Below are 17,683 nucleotides of genomic sequence, written 5' to 3'. Positions count from 1 at the left end.
TAAAAAAGAATATAAGATAAAATTACAAATATAAAATTGAGTACAAAAGTGATTATTTATGAAGAATGTGAAAAGAAATCATAATAAATTGCTGGAGACTTGCTAGTTTCAGATTCCCTTCTTCTGGGCATTTTTCAAGCTATTTCCCAGAAATGCTTACATTGAAATTCTTCCTGATAGCAATCTGGCTCCCCTCCCTGCCTGCAGTACTCCACAGCTGCCTGTGATCTTTGTGTGAACAAGGCCCCACACAAGTGAGGGTCCCAGAACCTAGAGCATCAGCTTTCTGGGAAATGGCCTCTGCCCCCACCTCCCCCACCCCTAACCTGCCCCCAACCCTTCCCTGGGCTGGTTCCTCCTCCCTAGGGTTTCAGCTTCCACATCACCTTCTCAGAAGGCTTTCCCTGACCTCCTTGTTGAAGAAGACCCTCTTGTTTTGTAAGTCCACATCACAAGACAGATGACAACAGAGCAGGAGGTTCGGGGCAGTTGCTGTGAACCCAGCCTGCCGGGTTGGCATCCTAGCTTCCTTGTTTTCTAGCTGTGTGACCTTGGACATGTCACGTAACCTCTCTGGGCCTCAGTTTCCTCGCCCACAGAGTGGAGAAGGTAATACTAGCTCCCGCCTCACAGGGTGTTATGAGGACCCAGCAAGTTCATGCATGTGATGCATTTAAAAGGGTGCTTGGCACCCTTGCTCTCATGATTGTGCTGACGGCCCCATTATCCTGAGCCTTAGTCTTTTTTTCTGACACATCTCACTTCACACTGGTGATCTGCTTGAATACTCTGTAGGACAGGCCTGCCATGGTGACCACTGTATCCCCAGGGCCTAATGCAGCACCTGGTCCACAGCTGGGGCAAAAAAAGTTGTTGTTGAATGAATGAGTCTCCTCTGTGTACCTCAAATCCATTCTGATGACTCCAAGACAGCCACACCCCAGTCCAGGCCACCTCATCCTTTCCCTTCAGGCAGCAGCCACCTCTGCTGACCCCATAGCTACCACTGGTTAAATAAATGAGCCTCAGTCGCTCGCCTTGATCTTGCCTTTCTCATTCATGGCTGGAGTTCCTGTTGGCTTCCATCTCTACAGCCCTTTACAGTTTATAAGGCCTGTCCCCATCATAATCGCGTCCCTGGGCTGGGTGACAGGGCAGTAATTGGAGCTCCAGTGCGACAAAGGCCTGGAGAGGGAAAGTGGCTTCCTCAAAATCACACAGCAAGAGAGAGCGGGGAGATGGGACACAGGCCCAGGACTCCTGGGGAGGGGCTGCCCACACTTGGTCGGAGGCCCTCTCTCATCCCTTCTGGAGAGCACCTCAGGCTGAGCACATAGTAGGCTCTTAGGCTTGTTCAAGACAAGTGGAAAGAGAAAGTCCTTGGGTTCAGCCTTGGATCTGGGACCATGGACCCACCCCTGCCCCATCTGTGCCTGTTTCCCCATCTGTAAATGGGCTTCACTTACCAAGTGAAGGCGGATCCCCGTCTCACCAGGTCTGGCTGGCATTTCTCCTTGGTCTCTCTGTATGTTTACTCCAGATGACTTTGGAATGAACTGACGTGGAGTTGGGAACTGAGTAAGGGCCTAGAGAGAAACTGGGATTTCCACTGTGCCTCTGGTATCCTTGACATGGAGCAGTGGCTGAAAGCAATGTTTGGAAAAGCATCTCTTCTCCCATTTTTAAAGGCTGTTGAGGAAACGTTGCGCTTGTGGCCAGAGTGCAAAGATCCCATGAACGATTAGGGGTTTACTAGCCCTGGGGGACCCCCAGACTCCACAGGCTGGGCCAGGAGCCTATGTGGCCATGGATATGATGCCCACATCAGTGGTGTTTCAGCACTCCTCTGCTGCTACTCTCTCCTCTCCCCTGGGGCAGCAGGGCCAACTAAGGCCCAGAGAAGGGAAGAGCTTTACCCAAGGTCACCAGCACACCCAGGCAGACCTCCTGAATCTGAATCAAGTCAGATTCTGGGGCTCAGCCTTCTCCTTTTTTCCCCCTGTTCATTATTTATTTTTAAACAGCTTTATTGAGATACAGTACATATACCTTGCAACTTACCCTTTTAAAGTGCACGATTCAATGGCTTTTAGTATAAAATTGTGCATCTATCATTACAATTAATTTTAGAACATTTTCATTACCCCAGAAAGTAACCCCATGCTTTTTAGCTGTCACCCCCTCCCAGTCCCTCCAGCCCCGCAGCCCCAGTCACTAATCAACTTTCAATCTCCATACATTTGCCTCTTCCGGACATTTCATATAAATGAACTCATACAAATGTGGTCTTTTGTGACGGGCTTCTTTTCACTGATTATAATGTTTTCAAGGTCCATCTATGGTGGAGCATGTATCAGTACATCGTTCCTTTTTCTTGCCAAATAATATTCCATTGTATGGATATGCCACATTTTATTTATCCATTGGTTGACTGATGGACATTTGGTTTGTTTCCACTTTTTGGCTATTATGAATAAAGCTGCTATGAACATTTACATACAACTTTTTGTGTGGTTATATGTTCTCAGTTCTCTTGGGTTTATACTTAGGAATGGAAGTGCTGGGTCATATGGTAACTATGTTTATGAGCCCAGCCTTTTAGCTCTGGCTTTCTCAGACCTTGGGGGCTGCTGATGGGAGACTTGTTACTCCCAGTGGCCAGGGTCTGTGGATCAAGTCTCCACCCCACTTTGGACTTAATTTTAGAAACTTCAAGTACTATGTTTTCTGAACTTGAGACATTTTCACAGGCTGAGTGTACTTGTTTACCTAGCACCCAGATGGAAAAAATCAAAGCCATCCCAGTGCCCCAAAAGCCCCCTCGTGCTTCTGTCCAGTCTTTCCCCTGCCATGGAAAACACGACCCCAACTTCTAACACCACAGATGAGTTCATGAACTTTGTCCGAGTGGAATTATGTGGATCGTGGTCTTTCATGTCTGCCTCTCTTGCTCAACTTCAGGTTGTCAGAGTTCCTGCGTTCTCAAGGCTGTATGCACCACCTTTTTTGTCATTCCTTCTGCTTTTAATGGAACACTTTGGACTTGGCATCTTGAAACAAGACACAGGGCTTCACGGTCTCGTGGGCGTGCGTCTCTGTGTGTGTTCTCAGGCCTGTCCGGGAGGGAAGTGGGGAGGCTGGGAAAGTGTATGTGATGACCTAGTCCTGGCCCCAAGGCCCATGTGCCTCTAGGAGGCCCCTACCTGGCCCTCCCACTTAAGCCTCTCCTCTTGGACTCTGTCAAAGTTCTGTTATTCTGGGTTTGACTTGAGGCCAAGGGGCGGAGCTGGCAGGCATCCCAGGTAAACAAGAGCAGCTGGAAAGGAGAGGGACTCTTGGGGGTGGAAAGATAGACCTGATCAGACCTCCATTCCACAGGGGCTTTTTTGGAGGCCTGTGCCCCGTGTATCCTAGCACTTGGTGGGAGGGGAGGGTTCCAGTAGAAATCGGGCCTCCTCTAGGCTAGGCCGTGCCCTGGGGAAGGCAGGCTGCCTGGGTTCAAGTCTCCCCACTCTGCACCTTACCAGCTGTAAAATGGGGGGAAAAACTGGATAGGATTGTTTCAGAAGTGAAGAACTCAGTGCATATAAATGTTGCTGACCTGGAGGAAAGTGGGCTGTTATGGTTAGAATGTTCCAGGAGCCAGCTGAATATTTTATGGACACTGTTATATCGAACTTACACACCAGTCATGAAAGTAGACACCAAATCATCCCCATTCGACAGATGAGGAAGCAGAGGCACAGAGAGGTTGAGAACCTGCCTTAAGCCACACTGTGAACCCGTGGCAGAGCCAGGATTTGATCCCAGGTCTGCTTGGCTCCAGAATCCAGGCCCGTTTGGCTCCAGAATCCAGGCCCCTGCCACCCGGGCTATGAGCCGAGCTTTTGGTATGGGCCCAGTAGCTCTGAGCTGCCGCGGAGCTGTGCCCAGCACTGTTGTGTAGGGCCCCAGACTCAACTCTTGCCTCTGGTTTGTGGAGAAGGAGCTCAGGCTCTTTTCCCCTGTCTCTAATGGGCCCACGTGACCAGCAAAACCTTCCTCCTTCCTGGGTTCCTGGCTAGTGAGCTCTCAGGGGTGGGGCAGGCCTAGGGGGTGGTCAGGAGGGGCCTCCCAATCTGTCCAGCATTGGCAGACCTGGCCGGGGCAGCCCTGTCTCTCTTTAGGAGGCGAGGCAGTCAGGCCTGGGAGCTAGAGTCAGCAGTACCGCTTGGTCCACTTGGTGACCCCCTTGTGTGAGGTGTGCCCTGACTCTGCTCTTGGGGTGCTCCAGAGCATGGGCCAGGCACATCAGCAGCTGGTCCTAAGCCAGGCTAACCTGAGTGTTGTAAAGGGCTCTCTACCATATGCCAAGGGGAACAGAGCTTGAAGCAGTTGGCTGCAGTCCAGGAAGGCTTCACAGAGCAGGTCTCCCTGGAGCAGGGTTTTGAAAGCTGAGTTCCTTAGGTGGAGATGATTGGAAGGGTGTTCTTACAAAGGGAGCAGCCATAGGTATCGGCTACTCAACTCCATGCCCCCAAGCCCTTGCCTCACCATCTCTGTTTTTCAGGGGCTGGAAGCCTGGAAATGATATTTGCCAGAGCCCCTCGCTAGCTATTTCTGGTGAGGATCTGCCAGTGGGGAGAAGGCAGGAGGATGAGAGATGCCAGCCTGCCTCTGGCTCCTACCAGGGCTGACTTCGGCAGGATTTGTAGATTCGGCAGCTCTGTTGGTTCCAGAGCTGGAGTGACAGTGCCTCCAGCAGCTTGGTGGTGGGGACTGGCTCCTGGGCTCCTGAGCATCCTGCGTGGCAGCTGCTTCCCGATTTCTGGGTACCACTCCTTCTCCCTCTGCTCTTCCAGCATCTCAGATGTTTTTGGAGTCAGTTTCCCTTGTAAACTCCCTCTCCACCTGAAATAGCCGAGTGTTTTCTATTTTCTTGCTGGTCACTAATTGATAAAATGCTCAGGCCATCAAGGCCAGACCCAGGTGTAGTTTTTAAGGAACAGAAAGATTTAGCACCCCGAAAATGTGATGTCACACTTTGAGTTTGATTTATTTTTTGCGTGCATGTCAGATGTTTCAACATGGGTTTCCTGAAGGCAGAGACTGTCTTCCATCACCTATTTAATCAACAAACATTGATTAGTGCTTCATTGGTGGGGAATGAGATGAATGACCAAATCCCCACGCTCCTGGAATCAGTCTAGACTTGGAACCATTCAACTGAAACTGAGTCCCCTGAAACTGAGTTCCCCTGCTGAGTTTATGATTCATCTTTCTCTGTCCAAAACTTTATTCACTTTCTTGTCCCACCCCTGTTCCCCTAAGGATTGAAGAGTATCAACAAAAAGAGGGGATTGAAACCAAGCAGGACCTTGTGGGGTCTTCCCAGGTACAAAAGTCCCTCTGTGTCCCCTGTTTCTTGTTTGTAAAAAAAAGGCTTTAGTCTCCTAGGCCTTCCCTGAGTTCCAAAGAGCAGACCCAAGCAGTTAATGATGAAGACCATAGAGTCACAGGGCTCCCAGTTCCTCCTGAAAGGATATAGATAACGATCTGATGCATATCTTTGAGTTGCTCTGTAGAAACTAAGAACCCCCGCCCTGCCCAGGTGGAGGATGGCGGCTACATGCTGACCACAAGCACGTACCCCAGACTGGTTGGAACCAGAAGGTTGAGATTCCTGAAACATCACCTGTTACCTCACCACCAACCAATCAGAAGAAGGTCCACAAGCTGATCACGCATCCTGAGACCATATCCCCTCACACTGTCTTTCCCCTGAAAGCCATCGGGGTGTTCAGGTCTTTTGAGCATGAGCTGCCCATTCTCCTTGCTTGGCGCCCTGCAAATAAAACCTTACTTTGCTGCAAACACCCACTGTCAGAGTTTGGCTTTCTGTGTGGCAGGCATACGAGCCCTTGCTTGGTAACACAATGTAGTAGCCAGTAGCCACCTGCAGCCATGGAGCACTTGAAATGCAGCTAGTTCGAATTGAAACAGGCTGTCTGTGTAAAATACACACCACATTAAAAGACTTTGTATGAAAATTAAGAATGTAAAATATCTCACTCATAATTTTTATGTTGATGATGTGTTGCAATACAATATTTCAGACATATTAGTTTAAATTAAATGCATTATTAAAATGTATTTTACCTGTTTCTTTTTCTCTTTTTAATATGGCCACTAGAAAATTTAAATTACATATATGGCTTGCATTTGTGGCTCACGTTATATTTCTACTGGACAGTACTGGTCTTATGGGAGCTGAGTTGAAACACACTGATCCAGCATTTATTAGTGTCTGTTTAAGAGATTCTTGGTCTCTGCCCTTGGGACTTCAGACAGGATGGGGAGCGGGACAGGTATATCAACATGGAACTAAAAGTCACTGTGATAAATGTTTGAGTTGTCCATGTTCCAGGGTTCTGAGAAGAAATCTGGGTAGGCTTCACAGAAGAGGTGACTTTAGTGTTAAGCATTATAAGATGAATAGGAGTTCACAAGCTGGGTAAGGAAAAAGAGGGGCACTCCAAGCTAAGAGGTTGACAAGTACACAGGATGTTAGAAGAGATACAGGTAGTTCATTCTGGTCTGAACATGGTTTGTTTGGAGAAGAGGCTGGAGGTGGAGCTGGACAGTTGTAGAGCATTGAATGCCAGTAAAGTTTAGATCTGAGGGAGGCGCTGAGGCTAGGGAAAGGCTCTTAGGCAGGAAGTGGCTGGTCCAGATGTTAAGTGAGCTCACCCACCCAGCCTCCTCAAAAGCATGCAGCGAACAGACCAGACCTGGTTTGAATGTGAAAAATAAACTCTTTTATTTCAGTACTTGCTCTTTGTGGCTCAAAAGCACATCTACTGCTTGCTTGGAACCCAAAAGTATTTATAAAACCATAGAGAAATCGAGCAATATGTATACAGAATAGAACATATATATTTCGGCTCAAGTGCTTCTTCCTGTGCAAAGCAGAAAGTTCTAAGTGCATCAGCGTGACTTTCCCCAAATCCCTCTCTGGGATTTGGGGGACTCTGGAGTCTTTGACCCCACTCCAGATACAGAATTCTCCCCACTTCCGTCTTCCAGGCTGAGGGAGGCCCAGTCACATGGAGAGAACGAGGGGTAAAGTCAGAGATAGCAACTTGTGGGGTCCCCGAGCTTAGTCAGGGGCAAAGGCTGTGTTCCAGGGCCCTGGCTCTTCAAAGAGGGGTTGGCTGAGAAGCCAGCCTTGTTGGTGAGTGACCAACACAGGCAACTAAGGCTCCTGTGAAGTCTACACATTGTGGTGGGTGGGGTCATGGGTAGGTCAGGGGCCTCCGGGGCTCTTTTCCCCTAGAACTGGGCTCTGAAGGAAGATGCCTGGGCACAGGTGGGGGACTCAGACAGGGCTGGGGGCAGGAAGGTGGTCATGGTCATGGTCTCATTCTCCAAAACATCCTGGCCTGTGACCTAAGGCTCTGTGAAGCCAGGGAGTAAGACTCAATGTCATTGGCAAGGCTGAGTCACATAAGGCACCAGAAGTGCAGAGCTGAAGGGGCCTTGGAGATGAGCTGGTTCAACCACTCTGTGACCGATGAGCAGACTGAGGCCCAGAGAGGGGAAGGCAGTGGCTGGCCAGACTTGGGGCTCAAACCCAGGGCTCTAACCCCTCCAATTTCCTCCCCACCTCCTCATCCTAACTAGATCCTTTTTGATCAGGCCCCAGATGGCTTCTCTGACAGTCAGGTCAGGGCTGGTGTGGTGAACAAGGCCCTGGACTCAGAGTCAGAAAGCATGGCTCCACTCCCGTACCTTCAGGCTTGCAAGTACCAGCGGTGCCAGGCTGGCCACCTCCCTTCTCCAAGCTGCAGTCTCCTCACTGACAAAGCGGCTCCCGCTCTGCAGTTTTCCATGGCAGTTACATGGGTTGGTGGCCGTGTGAGCCCAGGAAGCACTTAGTAGGTGCCTCACAATTGTGGCGTGCGGGGGTACTATTGGGCCAGGGCTGCTGGGAAAAGGGGGGAGCTTGGGTCTGGACTATTCCTGGGACCCTCCCGATCTGCACCTGCTCAGGCTCTGCCAACGGCCCCTGGGGCCTGGGCACAATCTGGGGAAGGGGTTCAGGACACCCCAGGGAGCTGAGTTCCTTGATCTGGTCACTGGGCACACTGTTTTTCGCCTGCTCCCAGGGAAGGGGCTCTGGAGTTGATCAAACAATATGGCAGGTGGTCAGTGGCTTTCCAAATGGCATCTGGGCTGGGAAGGGAGGCTGGAGTCCCTCCTCCCCGGCCCACCCCCCAGGCCCAGTCAGCCAAGATCAGGGCTCCTACTGTGGAGGCACAAAACATTCCTCACAGGTGAGGGAGGTGGGGAGCCAGGCTCAGGGGGACCAGATGGGCCGGAAGTACATTTGATTCCAAAGAGGCCCCATAGGCAGCCCACCCTGCCCTGGAGTCTGGGGCCCAATAAGGGGCAACTTTTGCTCATTACCTTGGGATAAAGATTGGGGTCAAGTTGGGGGCCCTCGGCTGGCACGGGGGCCCTTAGGAGGTGTTAACAATGACGTTCCTGAAGCCCTTCACGGCCTTCAGCCTGTCGCTCTCGAAGTTCACCACCAGCTTGTGGCGGCCCGCGTTCAGGGGCAGCAGGTCCACCCTCACCTTGACTTCCTCCCCCGCCTCCACGGGGTGCGGGCTGGGAGAGAGAGAGAAAGAGGGTGAGATCAGGGCCCTGGCCTGGTCCCTACAATGGGGACAGGCCAGGATGACACGTGACTACTGAGATCTTAGCCTAGAAACTCCATGGATGTATAGCTTTGTGCCGACAGAATAAAATGGGTCCCGCTCACCACTCTCCGAAGGCCTGGGCCATCTGCCCTCCTATGTGTAGAGGGGCTGGTGTGTTTGTGTGTGTGTGTGTGTGTGTGTGTGTGTACATGAAAGTGGATGGTGTGCTTGGGGGTAAGAGTGGATGCTCATGTGACCACATGCATGAAAATGCATTGAGCTGTACATACGTGACTTGCGTGCTTTACTCTATGTAAATTACAATGAAAAAGTGAAAAAGAAGAAGTGTGTATGCTCGTAAGTGTACGTATATATAAATATGTATCCATGAGGGTACACCACACAGGCACGCATGTACACCTGTGTGTATGTGAGAACTTGGGTGTCCCGAGGTGGGTGCTTAGTGAATGTGTACCTGTTTAGGTTTGTGAACACATGTGCACAGAACGCAGCTAACGTGTGGGTATTTGGGCATAGACACGGGGGAATATTAGGCAGGTGTGTGGGTGGGTGTGTGGAAAGGGAGAAGAGGGGGTTACGGGCCTGGGTTCAGTGCTGGAGGGCGGCCTTCCCCCTGCAGCATCTGCCCTCTGCTCCCAGGGCCCCAAGCTGGAGGGACCAGCACTTACATTTCCACGGTCTTCTGCTCCTTGGTCAGGCCCGCCCCCTCCACGGTGAAGGTGCAGCCTGACAGCGGCACGGTGAGCGGGTTCCACAGGGACACCTCAGCCACCAGCTTGCGATTCTGCTTGGGCTCTCCCAGGATCTAGAGGAGGCATGGGGCAGATGTCAGGGGAAGCACGGAGGGAGAGCAGCCCACAGCCCCTCAAGGGCATGCAGGGTCCCAAATGGGCCATCTCCATCTTTGCTGCAGTTTGGCCCAATGTCTGCCCAGCTCCGCCGCTAACATCCCTCGCCTCATCTGGAAAACACAGATGATGGTACCTGCCCAGGCCTCCTTCATGTAGCTGAAGTGAGGCTCCATGCAACCCACAGGATGTTTAAAATGCCTCCCTCATTCTAGGGTCTAGGGTGGAAAGATCAGAGTCTTTGGAGCCAGGCTGATCTCTGCCCCTTTCTCACTGTGTGACCTTGGCAAAGTTACTACCCTCTCTGAGCCTTGGTTTCTTCATAGAAGAGAAATGCCTGACTGCAGGGTTCTCATGAGGATTAACTGAGCTAATATGTGCAAGCTCCTAGCAGACTGTCTGGCACACAGTGCTCACTCCCTCCTGCTCTGCTCTTTACCATTTATTTGTAACTGCAGCGTTTGGGGATCTGGGGCTGTGACTCCTCCAAGTGAATCACTATGATGACCATGAAGTTGGTGATAAGAATAGTCAGTTTTTATTGAGCCCTCATAATGTGCTGGATATGGTTCTATGTGCTTCCTGTAGACGCACATTTAATCTTTACAACACCCATTTTATAGATGAAGAAATGGACTCCAGAGTCTGTGCCCTTAACAACACATCCTTTCCTGTCCCACCAGGGCCCCAGGACCTGGGAATCTAGCATTAGTAGTTTAGCTTTTAAGGGTCCATGAGTCTGAGATCCCTAAGTGCCATGATCCTACTACTCTGGGATTTTAGGATTCATTCCTAGAGGCTGTGAGTCCCAAATTCTGCTTCATGATGCTTTTCTTTGATGAACCTAGGATCTGAGGAACCTGGGGCATCAGAGATCTTGAGGTTGCAGGGAGGGAGGTGCATGCACGTGTGGGGACCTGTCCAGGGACCCAGGCCAGCCCTTACCCGAATCTTGATTTCTGGATTCTCCAGATAGATGTCCCTCTCAGCCAGCAGGTAGCTGTTGGCAGCTGGCTCGACGAACAGGCCCCGCACCTTGATGAGGTTCGACTCGGTCAGGTAGTCACAATACTTTTCGTAGAGGATTCGAAGGGGAATGCTCTTCTCTGCAGGAGGGGAGAGGGGAGAGCGCTCATGACATCTGAATCGTGGCCCCCACCTCTCCTATGGCATCTCCACAAGGCACAGAGAGGGCAAGGAATGAACTCGAGGTCACACAGCTGGTGAATAGAGGGGCATGTCCCAGCACTTGCCCTCACCTGCCCTGGCTCCAAGGCTCCCAAGGAGGAAGTGGGGAGGGGAGGCTTGGGCTTTAATCCTGCCTCTGCCCTTCACTGACTGGGGATGCTGGGCAAGTCACTCCACCTCTCAGGACCTCCATTTCCCCCCATGAGGTCGGTAGAATTGTACCCATTTACAGATGAGGAAACACTTCTGCCAGTAAGTGTTCAGATCAGGAGAGCTGGCCCTGCTTGGCCACTGTCTGACTGTGTGAGCCTGGGAAGATGACCTCCCCTCTCTGTTCCCTCTCTGTTCCCTGGGACATCTGGCACCCGCTGGGCACAGCTAAGATCAGAGGTCATTTCAGAGCAAAAGCCACACAAGTGATAGGGGTGAGAAAAAAGCCGGCAGGGCCAACCCCTCCCGCTGCAGAGAAGCAAAGTGTGGATTGCAGCCCCATTTCTCTGACAAGAACACTGAAGCCTTAGGGCACCAGGAGTCAGCTTACAGAAGGCAGGAAGGAGCAGTGAAAAGGGCACAGGACTGATTCTCCACAGGTCCTGCTTGTTCACTCGGTCGCAGGGAACCTTGGGAAAAATCCCTTCTGCTCCTCGGGCTTCCCCCCATCAAACAACAATGTTGGAGGGATGGTCTTGGGGCTCCATGGAGCCCAGCCAACCTCTCCTCACTGTCCCAGTGCCATGATGGGAGATGCTGTTTCTTCTTTTTCTGCCATCTGTCCCCTCCGTCCCTGCACTAGACCAGCATTTCCCAAACTCCAGCCATTCATGTGATTTTTCACATGTCTGAGTAACTCCTCATTAAATAATTTTTCTTTCAGTCCCCACGCTTTACACTTTTTAACCTTTTTTGCTTAGGGAACCTTTTCATCATTATTTGCAGAAAACCTGTCTCGTTTACCATAAGTAGAAGGAAGCTGGTAAAAACAAACCCCAGCAAACAAAGTCATGTTTATTCAATTCGGGCCGATATTCTCATCTGCTGAGGGCTCTGAGTTTGAGATCTGAGCTTACTGTTAAAGAGGGAGGTTAGCAAGGGTCTGGGGTGCCCGGGCCAGTGAGCACCCGTTGGGAGGTCCTCTCTAGGGCCGTGAAGGCCCGAACAGACGGTCACCTTCTCTCTGCATGAGTCAAGGTCCAGTTCCTGGCTGGGCACATTGGTGTTCCCCGTCCCACTCTCTGGAAAATGTGTGCCCAGCCCTCTAGTCACTCATTCCTGGGGTGGATCTGCCCCAACCTCTGCTCAGATGGCGTGGGGGGAAAACAAAAAAACCAAAGCTTCTGCCAAAAAGGACAAAAAGGAGTGAAAGTTCCTGGGTCAGGACCTGGTGGAGCAGAGTAGAAACTCTGACCAGCTTCACAGGAAAGAAGGAAACCATTGTCCTCCAGGAGCCTGGAGGAGGTGGCCCCAGCTGTTAACTTTTCCAGGAGGCTTAGGCCAGGGTGGGGCTGGACCTTTGAGAACTGCTGTCTACAGGCCAGGGGCCTTGGCCTTGGCTTCGGGCCAGATGCTGGCTGAAAGAGGGAAACATTTGTGGTTAGTGTCTATTCATTCCTTAGATGATTCCTTTGATCATCACAGAGATCACGCTGCCTGCATTCCTCATGACCCACCTGGAGGGGTGAGGGTATCCAGAGAGAGAGAAGGGATGGGTGGCAGGAAGGGAGAGAGCAAGGAGGCGGGGTGGGGTCAGCTGGATTCAATTCAGCTGTCCTAGGCCTGGCTTCCTGTCCGCTAGCACATGGAAATCCCCCAGATTTATCATCAAAGAATAACCAGCAACTCAGCCAAAGTTCAGGGTCTCACAGGGTGGGAGAATCACTCTCAGGTTGACTTTGGCCTTGGAGGCCTCAATAGGGCATCCTGGCCTAGGCCCACCTGAGGGCAACACGCAGTACCACTGCCCTTCTCTGCCCTCTCCCGACAGGCTGTGCCCCTCAGAGGTCTCCGTAGCAGGAGGGACCCCTCCGCTGTGAACACATCCCCAGGAAGAAACCCTGGCGGCTGTGGCTGAAGCAGAAGAATGCTGCGAAGGGCCTGAGGGTATCTGGGAGGCAAAGGGTGACCCAACAGCAGCCTGGGTGGAAGTTATTCTGGCATCCCTGGCTCAGGTCGGAGTTCACCTTATGATACACATTCCAGGAAAGGCACTTCCTCCCTTTGAAGCGGTTCTGAGCGTGAGGAAGAACTGACACGTGTGCATTCACACAAAAGGGCTGGAAGGGCTCTTCAAAGATGAGCCAGCCTTTGTACAAATGGGGAACCCGGGGCCTGGAATGGCGAAGAGAAATACCCAGGAGCCCACATCCTGTGGGCAGAATTGCAGGAACTAGGACCTCGGTATCCTGACCACCCCACACACCTGTAGGGATGGAGCCCTGCCCCCGACTCGGGGCCTGGATGTGGAGATGAGAGCTGAGTCCTCTGCACACCAGCAAGGTTGGCAGTGACTCAGGAAGCACTGAGCCCGGCCCTGAGACCATTGCCTGGCACAGCAGGGTTCAGGAAAGATGCTTTTCGGCCTCCCCACACCTGTTGGCACTTGCTCAGCGGAAAAGTGAAGAGCCGTGCCGTGTCCAGGCACCATCATACACTTTCTAGATCTTTCCTGAGCACACATCTCCTTTGCAGCCCATGAGGGGCATGCTAATGCCCCATTTGATGGATGAGTGTGATTCAAGGCCCAAGGTTATACATCTAGAAGGCGGGAGAGGTTCTTCCCTGGTGGTCCAGTGGTTAAGACTCCGAGCTCCCAATGCAGGGGGCACAGGTTGGATCCCTGGTCGGAGAACTAAGATCCCACATGCCACATGGCGCAGCCAAAATTAATAATAATAATAGAAGGTGGGAGAGGCCAGATTCAAAGCCAAGTCTGGCCTCCGAACACGCCTTTTAGCAGCATAAGTGTTGGGGCCCCAGCCCTGGTGCCACGTGGCTCTGCCCCTAGAGTTTGCTGCTGCTCAGGGACCCTGACAGAGGGTCTGCTCTGTCCCGGCGTGTGGCTCCAGGGTGCCTGAGGTGGGCCTGAGATAGAGGCCCCAGGGTTGACTGATGTTCTACTCAGATCATGCTGACCCCAGGTCCTCTCCCAACTCGAAGACCCCCCTGCCCTCCCCATGTCCACAGGCTCCAAGTGCAGGAACAGAGAATGGGCTGCTGGGGGGGATAGGAGACTGGGCTCCGTGCTGCCTCCCTAAGTGACCTCGGCAGCCGCAACCCCTCTCAGGGTCTCCAGCTTAATTTTAGGGAGATAACCAGTAGTGGTGACAAAGCCAGCAGTGGAAAAAGGGATCAAGGGGACGATGACTGTGCAGGCGTCCGACCAAGAAGCCAGAGCGACAGAGGCTCTGCCCAGGGTTGAGGGCTGGAGGAGCTACTGACATCATTTCAGCCCCAAACGGGGAAGGGGATCTGCTCCCAGGGAGGTCGGGCCAGGCACTGGAGCCATGGAAGAGGAGAAGATCAGGGCTTTTCCTTTCCTATCACTGTTAGAGCCACACTGTCCAGTATGGCAGCTTCCGGCCACATGCGGCTGTTTAAGTGAAATTAAAACTTTAGTCCCATAATTACACCAGCCACACTGCAAGCGCACAACAGCCACATGGAGCTAGTGGCCACCATACTGGACAACGCAGATACAGGACATCCTTATATCACAGAAAGTTCTCTGGGTAGTGCTGGTCTTGAATCTCTTCTCTCTGAGCCTGAGAACCTCCGGAGAAATAGGAGAGGTTCTCAAAGGGGCTCTGGGGAGAGGCACCTGTAGTGTGAGTTGCTGGAGACAGAGGAAAGGAATTTGCTGGAAGGGGCAGCAGAGAGTCTGGGAAAGCAGTCAGGGGTCCTGCAAAGATGAGATGGAACGAAATAGAATAGTTGCTACGAGTACAGGTTCAAGTCTCCGTCCTGTCACTTCCTGTGTGGCCTTGGGAAAGTTACTTAACCTCTCTGTGCTCAGTCTTCTCATCTGGAAAATGGGGCCATAAAAGAATCCACCTCCTACTTTTGTTATAAGAAGGAACTGGGTTGCTATTTATAAAGTGCCAAGGACAGGGCCTGACCCACAGTGAGGGCAATGGGAGTGTCTGTGAGGTAGATGGCACACGTTCACCTCTCAGGGCACGACCTAGCATGTCGTCAGGGTGGTCAACAGCTGCTCCAGGAACACAGGGCCTTACCAGAGAAAGGCTCCAGGGAAAAGTTGAGCAGGTCCTTGGTGCCACACTTGGGTCCCAGGATCCCGTTGTAGCTGACGGTGCGGGCACAGAGCAGGAGGCAGCCAGCGTGGTCCTCGGCAGTGTTGTTGGTGATGTGGGCAAAGACGTCAAAGTCGCTGCCCCTGTTCATGCCCTGGCCCGCACGGATCCGCATGGCCACCCCTGTCTCCTCTTTATCAGCCAGTTTGTTCTGGTGGTTGGCCCTTGTGAAGGCTTCCCTCTCCTCTGCGGACCCTGTGGGGACAGGGGAGAGAGCTTCATCACAGCTGGAAGGGGGATCAATGAGAAGGAGGCTGGGAGCAGGGCAAGCTGGCTTCTCAGAGTTCTGGTGACTCAGAGCACCCCCTGAGGGAGCCCCTTCTTTACATTACTGTGCCAGGAGGAGGAAAGAGTATTTTATTTACTTTCCACAAGTGAGCTCCTATACATCCCTCAAAACCCATCCCCAAATGACCCCTCCTCCAGGACGCCTTCTCTGACTCCTCCTTTCCCAGGATGAAAGAGTCACAATGTCTTTTGGAGTTTCATAGCTGCCTATTGCCTGTCATGGTGTTTTGGCCCACCAGGTTTTTTTTCTGTTCAAATGCTTACACTCTCAAGCCTCTTGAGGACTAAGACTGTGTTTTACTTAATCTTAAGTCATACCCAATGCCTACAACAGTGTTTGGTGCCTAGTAGGCACTGATACAATGAGAACTTTCTCACCTCTAAGCATTTGCACAGGGACCAATTCTACCTGAAATCCTTTCCCTCCTTTCTCTACCTGTTGAGCTTTCCAGCAGGAATGACTGCCCCCTGCTTTATATTCCATTTACTTCTCCCCATGTGCCTTTTATTTTTGTCCCCAGTGTTGTTGGGTACATATTTATTTCTTCTATCAAATCATCAGCTCTAGACCTTTCAGAGGCCAGGGAAAGCATCTTTTCCTTCTGTTTTAGCCCTTCCCACTGGAGCACGGCCGCTTAATACCCAATCCCAAGTCAGCCCTGGAGAGTCAACAGGGGTCAGATAAAGCCTGTGGTTTCTTAGTCACTTCTGTGAACCCTACTGTGCTTGGCACACCGTAGATGCTTAGAAAATATCTGTCTATTGAACTGGCCATTGGATGTGCTCAAATCCAATTTTTAAAATAAACCACATCTTTTTCCCACTACTGATTTAATATTAGTAGCAGAAAGAAGCTTCATCTTTGTGTCTGATTGAGCCCATCTTATTATCTTTAAGTTTCTTTTGGTCCATTTCTCTTTAAACCTTTCCAGTCTACCTTCATGCCCACTTCCCCACCTGTGTTTGAAATGCTAAAACAATTAACACTACAGAGTTCCAGGAACTTCTCTTCCGTGGCCCCTCTGGACTTCCAAGCCTCTTCAGCACAAATACGCTGCAATAAAAAAGCATGAAGGGGGCTTCCCTGGTGGCGCAGTGGTTGAGAGTCTGCCTGCTGATGCAGGGGACACGGGTTCGTGCCCCGGTCCGGGAAGATCCCACATGCCGCGGAGCGGCTAGGCCCGTGAGCCATGGCCGCTGAGCCTGTGCGTCCGGAGCCTGTGCCCCGCAACGGGAGAGGCCACAACAGTGAGAGGCCCGTGTACCGGAAAAAAAAATAAAAATAAAAAAGCATGGAGGGACCTCCCTGGTGGTCCAGTGGTTAAGACTCCGTGCTCCCAATGCAAGGGGCCCGGCTTTGATCCCTGGTCGGGGATCTAGATCCCTCATGCTGCAACTAAAGATCCCGCATGCTACAACTAAAGATCACGCATGCTGCAGCTAAGACCCAGTGCAGCCAAATAAATAAAATAAAGATTAAAAAAAAAAGCATGGAATTGACCATCTATTGTTGGAGCTCCCACCACTAATAAGCTCTGTTAAACAACATGGACATCATGAATTTTCTGTGAAGATGAAAGCCTCTCTTGTATAACAGCCATCCCTTTCAGTTTTATTGAGTCAAACCAACAAAGAAAGTGAGGCTTAAAAACCAAATGAAATCTTTTTGTGGAATATAGAATTCTTTTCCTAAATGAATGATCTTTACCACTGTCCCCCTGCCCCCAGTGTGTTTGTCAAGTTTGCACCTGATTCTAAGGAATTTCTTGAAATGGAGAGTAACCTACAGATCATTGTTGTTTGCAAGCTGCCAGAAAACACACACACACACACACACACACACACATGCCCTCTGGGCTGGTAAACAAGCTGCTTATCCGCAAGGCAGTGATAAGCTGAGGGCCCCTACCCTCCGGGTACTTGTAGGTGTGGGTAATGTCCTCCCGCTCATCTCTGCCCACGCTCTTTGTGCTGATCTTCTGCCCCACGACCAGGGAGTGGTTGATGGACTTGTGCATGGACCCATCATCCTGCCGGATCCAGTCCACCACGTCGGCGTTGACCTCGGCAAAGACAAAAGGGGCGTCGTACTTGGTGCTCAGGTCGCCCACCTTGATGGCACGAACGGGAACCGGGCCACAGCAGTATGTCCCTGGTTGGGAGGAGGAGAAGGGTAAGACGAGCCTGGGCTGAGGGGAGGGTGGTACCTCCAGAATCTTCCACAATTCAACCACACGTAGCCGAAAACCTAGAGACCATATAGCCTTTGACTCAGGGATTCCATTTCTAAGAAGGCAGCATCAGGTAAGAATTAAGAATTCCAGGGGAGGGAGTTCCTTGGTGGTCT

The 17,683-nt window shown here is 51.5% G+C and overlaps 1 protein-coding gene across 1 annotated transcript in view; it reads right to left on the bottom strand.

Annotated features, from left to right (window-relative positions):
- Window positions 1-6,774: 6,774 nt before the first annotated feature.
- TGM2 (transglutaminase 2) overlaps window positions 6,775-17,683 on the bottom strand; it is a 33,395-nt gene continuing 22,486 nt past the window's right edge. The window contains exons 9-13 of the mRNA XM_029221211.1: window positions 17,246-17,488; window positions 14,971-15,243; window positions 10,499-10,659; window positions 9,374-9,510; window positions 6,775-8,652 (exon numbers count right to left, since the gene is read on the bottom strand). Of these exons, the coding sequence (XP_029077044.1) occupies window positions 8,502-8,652; window positions 9,374-9,510; window positions 10,499-10,659; window positions 14,971-15,243; window positions 17,246-17,488 (965 nt within the window). The 3' untranslated portion in view covers window positions 6,775-8,501. The remainder of the gene's footprint in view (window positions 8,653-9,373; window positions 9,511-10,498; window positions 10,660-14,970; window positions 15,244-17,245; window positions 17,489-17,683) is intronic.

Source organism: Monodon monoceros, unplaced genomic scaffold (assembly GCF_005190385.1).
Source record: "Monodon monoceros isolate NGI ecotype Baffin Bay Population unplaced genomic scaffold, NGI_Narwhal_1 Super_Scaffold_13, whole genome shotgun sequence".
Classification (NCBI taxonomy): domain Eukaryota; kingdom Metazoa; phylum Chordata; class Mammalia; order Artiodactyla; family Monodontidae; genus Monodon; species Monodon monoceros.
Note: the sequence above shows the minus strand (reverse complement) of the source record. Positions and strands in the feature narration are given on the sequence as shown.